Below are 6,438 nucleotides of genomic sequence, written 5' to 3'. Positions count from 1 at the left end.
TAGGTGGACTCTCTCGACGGTCAATAAATCTACTAGATTTGGGATGAACGGTTGAATTGTCCTTTTTTATATATTTGGGATGAACTGTTGAATTGATCAATAAATCTACTAGATTATGACTCGTGTTTCTTTTATTATGTTTCGGCAGGAGGTATCAAATAAGATAGTGAATCATAACGTAATATGCTTTATAATTATCTTAACCTTCCATTTTTGTACTTTAATTTCCAAGCATTTCTTTTATTTGCACTTACTAAACAGAAAAGATGCATTAGCTATAGTATTGTGCAACTAGTTAATCCATTTGAAGTAATGCATAACACATTCTTTTGTTTAGGTATATAATTATTCTGTCCTGCCAATTTCCAAACTGTATTGGTTTTTCTTTTTAATCCTAAATTATAAGGCTTGCCTAATTTAGATGCTTGTCTGCTGATCTATATTGCCTGTCTTTGATTGAAGCTTGCCACCCTCTTCTTGCGTTCAGGAATTTTCTCTTGTTATTAGGATTTTGGGCAGCGTCCTGATATGCGGTGCTGGTGGATTGATGTTTTTCTTCCCCCTAATGTGTCACGTGTGTTGCTCCATTAGTTTCTGCTACTGTGCTCTGTGCTAAATTGTGCAATTTATTGTTCCTTTTCTTTTTTCTCACAAATTATTGATTCTATCCGCTGTCTTGGACTGGACGCTCAACAATCCTTGCATGCGGCGGAAGTGAAGCGGTACAACTTCGGCTATGTCAGCAAGAACAGCCAGTGCCTCAACTCCACAAGCAGCGCCTACGGCTACGTCTGCCGGTGAAACGGCAGCAACACATGCTGCTGCCAGAATTGTTGAAATGAAATGTGTTTCTATGGATTTTGGTGCAAATGCTATTAAAATTTTGCAACAGTTGACAAATTTTGCATAGATTTCAAATAAAATGTATGGAGCAAATTTTGTGTTTCATGATGAACTACTGATTTGTGTATTATTTGAATGAAACCTTGTTGGTCATGTACAGAAAGTACTGTATGGTTACACAGAATTTTTTTTTTAATCTGGGCGAAATGAATTTTTCTGTGAGTTTACCTAGACCGACAGAAAAAACGTGTTTTTCTGTGCGTTTATTTCTTTTTTCTGTGTGGATTAACACACAGAAAAATTAGTTTTAATCTGGGCGAACGCAATTTTTCTGTGCGTGTAACATCCACAGAAAAATTATTTCTGACGGTGAACACACAGAACAATTGAATTTTTCTGTCATTATATTTCAGTGGGTATTTTTCTGAGGGTACACCGTCAGAAAAATATTTTTCTGACGGTATTCGCATTTTTCTGTGTGTTTTTGCACCCACAGAAAAAAGCGAGATTCCAGTAGTGTTTGGCTGCACATTGTATTCACCTCAGTCCACTTCAACACACGTGGACTAAGGTGGATATGGGTGCAGCCAAACAAGCCCTAATGTGGACGATGAGCGTGGAACATGCAACGATAGGTCGTATTCAGGTTGCCGGATCCGACTACCATGGCCCACAGGGACAAATGATGTAGTGCCGCCTGAAGCTCTACATGGAATTGATTGACCATGTCTTAATGTTCATCATCATAAGGAAATAATTATTACTGTAAAACTTGGTGAAGCGTGTTAACCTCTAGAGAGGCCGCGTCTACATGTTATATAGCGCCCTGAGCTGACCAGGCGAACGTCTTGTACAAACTACAAACCAACATCCTGAAGATCAGCCAGAGTTTACAACATACTTATGTTATCTATATACTAACAACTAATATATATCTTGTACGACAAACACTAACGTTGGCCAATGATCAAGTGTCGGTTCTCAGTTTATTACATGATATAAGAGATAAACACGGACACACAAATCTTCATTTCGTAAAGAAAACCATGGCAATATGTAATACTGGTAGTAACAAAATTCAAAGCACTCCTGAAAAGACTTCCCTCCCATTTCCATTATTCATACATGCATGCATTGGGTAATTTTAGTTGAAGCGCCGACCATCGCCTTTGCTTCATGCTTGCTAATCAGTTTGTGTTTGTCTTGCTCTTGCCCATGTAGCAACAAGGACATATACTTTGTCGTACAACTTGTCGGAGAGTCGAAAGCAAGCAATTCTCCAGTTTCTCTTGAACAACAAAACACCAAATGCAATCCATGTACCAACCACGAAGCCGCACCCGAGTCCAAGATAAAAGAATGGTATCCCATAACCTTCTTCAGTTCTTCCCAGGCCACCTTGCTTTGGTGCATGGCGCTTACTCGAGCAATTGTTTTGAAGAGGATGTCCACAAAGACCGATGTTGCCAATGTACATAGATGGATACTCTGCATACAGGGTATCAAGCTGTACTCCCGATGGAATTCTTCCTGTAAGATCGTTGTATGATAATTCCAAGTAACATAAGAACGTCAGATTTGACAGAGTGGCTGGTATTTCCCCTGAAAGCATGTTCCTCGAGAGGTCCAATGATTGCAGTGATCGCATTTCCCCGATCTTCTTTGGAATAACTCCAGTCAAGTGGTTCCTTGATAGATTCAAATTCACAAGCGCATCAAGAACAACTATTTCTTCTGGAATTTCACCTATTAAGTCGTTTGAAGATAAATCAATGCTCATCATACTTGTGTCCAAAATTCTTTTAATGGAACCATAGTTGAATTCCTGCCCCTTCCAGACCGTAGACAAACTATTAAGATGAGCATTAATTGTCTCAGCGCTGTCATGACAACCCATCATGGATGTGTTTGTCATAAATTTAAGATTTGATAGATAGATCGGCAGAGAGCCTGATATTTTATTGTTATTTAGATCCATGTACTGAAGGCAAGAAAGGTTTGTGATGTTCATTGGAATGCTACCAAAGAACTTGTTGTGACTTAATCGTATAACTCTTAATGATGTTAAGCTTCCAATCCACATTGGCAATCTTCCAGAGAATTTGTTCCAAGACAAATCTAGGAAGTGCACATTTGTGAAGTTTTGCAGAAAAGACGGGAACTTTCCTGACAAACTATTGTTACTTAAGGCTACAAATTCCATATATTCCGTTACCCCGAGGCACAACGGTGGTTCTCCCTCCAAAAAATTGTTGGATAAGTCCAACACACCCAGTCTCTGAAATTTACAAAAGGATTCAGGAATGTGACCAGTGAGTCAGTTGGAGAACAAAGACAACAATTCTAGATTGGCGGATCCAACATTAGAGTGACCAGTGAGTCTTGACAACAAGTTATTGGATAAGTCCAACCACGTTATGTTTGGTGGCAGCGTGGATATCTGACCAGTTAATTTGTTTGAACTGAGGTAGAGTTCCTGAAGTGACATGGAGCCCATATCAGCCGGCAAAGTTCCGTTGAGTTGATTGTTGGAGATGTTCATGAATTCGACATTTGAAAAAGCATCGGAGAACCACTGTGGAAGCCTATCAGCTATACCTGCACTCGAGATATCAAGATGGGTGATGCTCACATTCCACTGAAGCCACCCAGGAAACAGTGGGCCCATCTGGCAAGATGCAAAGTTTACATACTCTAATGTAGATGGTGGTTGCCAGTCCAAGCTGATCTCAATCTTGAGGGCATTATATGACAAGTCTATATGTTGCAAGCTCCTTGCACTAGCAAAGTGTTCCTCAGTTATCGTGCCATCCAGTTTATTTGTATATAGATCCAGATGGGTCAGATTACTAAGCTTACCAATCTCATATGGAACATGTCCTGTGATGTAGTTGCAACCTAGATCCAGAACAACCAAGCTCATGAATTGCCCCATCCATCTTGGTAACATCCCGGTTAAATGGTTCGAACTGAGGTCCAATTCTTGCAATTTGTTGGGTGAACATCGAGGTAGATTCCTAAACAGCTCGGCTACGTCACCATATAAGAGAGTGCATTCAAGGTTCAGGACCTCCAAATTGCATAGGTTCTTAAGATTCGTGATCATGCTGCTCATGTTCTTGTCATCATCATGATAATCATAATGACAATAATCATTTGAAAGATCAAGGACTTGAAGGGATGTCATGTCTCCAAGAGCATCCGGAAATTGACCGTACATACTAGTGTAGCTGAGGTCAAGGAATCTAAGGCTTGTTATGTTCCAGAACCAGCTGGTCACCATTGGATGGAGGAAGGAGTTCCAAGAGGCATCGAGCTCCTCGAGATTTGTAAGGTTCAGGTGTGGCAGTGACTGGTTTGCGCTTTCAAGATAGCAACCTGAAAGATGGAGGGCCCTCAAAGAAGGAAGCATATTCATGACATGAGGCCAATCCGCTACTGTGATGAGGTTCATTGTGTCCAAGTAAAGATATTGTATGGAAGGAATGTGTGTTAACCATGAGAGATCCATCGAGTTCACGACTCCCATAAATGATAGATCCAGATACTGCAGCCTTGACAAGTTGCCAAGCTGGGGAGGCACGCCACCGTAGAATGGTATGCCAGAGAGGTTAAGATACTTGAGATTCTTTAGAGAGCCTAAGAACTCAGGAATTCGACCGGTTGGCCCCTCTAGTTGATTCCTGCTGAGGTCAAGGTGCTCTAGGTGATCCAGAGCAAGCAAAGAAGGACTTATCTGGCCGGCCAAATTTTCTGGGCAGGTGCCTCCACCTCCAAGTCGAAGCTCGTGGACGTGGCCAGTTCGGTTGCTGCACCGGACGCCTCTCCACCGGCAGCAGTCTTGCTCGTCGTGGCGACCGTCTCGCCGCCACGAGCTGAGGACGCCACGACGGTCGCTGGTGACGCCATGCTTGAATGCCAGCAGGGCGTCCCTCTCGTGTGGTATGCGGCTCGAGCTTGCTCTGTTACCACCGGCGGTTGGCTGGAGCTGCTGCTGCTGCGTGGCGAGGAACAAGCAGCAGCAGAGCAACACGAGCATGGCAGCAGCTAGGCGATGCATGGTGGCAACCATCGACAATATTGTCGCTATGGTGGCAGGATCAGTTCTGGAGTGAGAGTGTTGTTATTATAGTAGGTCGTCGCTCGGTCACCTTCCGTGTAGAACCGATGCGGATTGGATTGGGTTGGGAAGGCCGCTTGACTGCCAGTGTTATTACTCTAGTAGACGGATGCGGTCAGGCATCTGCGTGAAGGCCCACGCGAAGGCCCACGTGCACTCCTCCGACGCGGATTGGATTGGGTGGGGAAGGCGGCTTGACTGCCTCTACAGTATAGTACTCTCATCTGCTGCCGACTCGACCTTAGTCCACGGTCACCTTCCGTGTAGAAGCGGTCAGGCGTGTGTCACTCATCGATTCGATTATTGCCTCGGCCTCTCATCACCTCACAAAAAGCTTACTGTACATTAGTAGAGTACTCCCCTTCGTGCATATTTGAACCGCTCCTGAAGATCATTTTTGATTGTCTACAAAAATCATTTCTGTTGCAGTGTCAAGTGGCCACTTGAGCAATCTAAAACTAGGTCGGAGGCATAAGGGTGAGCGAGCCAGACGCTAAGTTTTACTCCATATATGCATAGAAGAGCGACAATGCATATTCACCTCACGATCCCACTGTAGTTAGAGCTGAGTTAGCTTGATCTCCTTTCAGTCTACATTTCTTTCAACAAAAGTATATATATTAATGTATAAGTATGTATATACAGTTGCCGTTGTGGGTTTGAGTTTACTTGTGGAATGATGTTCTTTCGATATGTGTTTACCATGGGTTATATTGGGCAAGTGATCCTGATGGTTTCGCGCTAGGTGGAGTTTGCAATGGGCATCTCCAAGGGCTTTAAGAGGTTAATCAACTTAACCTAAGTTAATTGAATGGTCGACACTCAGGTTAGGTGGATTAATCGACCAGGATCCTTGCACATTGCTCACTCTCATCTCTCTTACTTTGTGTTTGGAGATGCAAAAATTTCATTGGCACCACACTGCACATGTCATAGCTAGGCCGCCCGAGCCTGTTCATGTCGCGACATGTGTATAGTCATGTGACCTTTTACCCTTCTTAAACTCACAAAAGTACATACAATAGACATCTATTTAAGAGGAGTCAATATTATGGTTGGGCCAGGCTTAAATTGAATCTCCTTGGTCGGACTTTAGAAAGGTTGAGGCACCGAGATACCCCTTATGAACTGACATGTCGTATTGGTGGTATCCCTTATCTTTGGTGGTGTTAATGTGTACCCCTATGCAGAGTTTGAATTATGCTAAAAGTTCTATGCTTCTAGATACATACTAGTAATGAGTAAATGACTCGTGGAAGATCGAGCTCCACCTTTCTAATTGCTTCACAATTATCAACCATGCTACGCTTCCTTAGTTGATAAGATCACTTTACTTACATATAAAATGCCTTTATGCAAAACCAACCGCAATCCTCGCTATAAGCCAATTGCATAATCCTTGTTACTATATGCATGTCTTGTTTGAATACAATTGAGTACTCACCCAATTGTTGTGTAAGCTTGGTATGTACCGC

The 6,438-nt window shown here is 42.6% G+C and overlaps 1 protein-coding gene across 1 annotated transcript; it reads right to left on the bottom strand.

The window, feature by feature from the left end:
• Positions 1-2,026: 2,026 nt before the first annotated feature.
• LOC136479273 (receptor-like protein EIX1) lies at positions 2,027-4,903 on the bottom strand. Its single transcript, XM_066477196.1, has 2 exons — positions 3,289-4,903; positions 2,027-2,589 (listed from the first exon to the last, which is right to left on the bottom strand). The coding sequence occupies exons 1-2, from the start codon at positions 4,901-4,903 to the stop codon at positions 2,027-2,029; spliced, it is 2,178 nt and encodes a 725-aa protein (XP_066333293.1).
• Between the last annotated feature and the right edge of the window lie 1,535 nt (positions 4,904-6,438).

This window comes from Miscanthus floridulus, chromosome 9 (genome assembly GCF_019320115.1).
Source record: "Miscanthus floridulus cultivar M001 chromosome 9, ASM1932011v1, whole genome shotgun sequence".
Lineage (NCBI taxonomy): Eukaryota > Viridiplantae > Streptophyta > Magnoliopsida > Poales > Poaceae > Miscanthus > Miscanthus floridulus.
The sequence above is the reverse complement of the archived record's forward strand: the minus strand, read 5'-3'. Positions and strand labels throughout refer to the sequence as shown.

Excerpts from the sequence above, each read along its gene's own strand:
- LOC136479273 (XM_066477196.1), bottom strand. The coding sequence starts at position 4,903 with ATGCATCGCCTAGCTGCTGCCATGCTCGTGTTGCTCTGCTGCTGCTTG. Across the intron at positions 2,590-3,288 it reads CAGTTCAAACAAATTAACTG|GTGAAATTCCAGAAGAAATA; the intron begins GTCAGATATCCA and ends ACGACTTAATAG.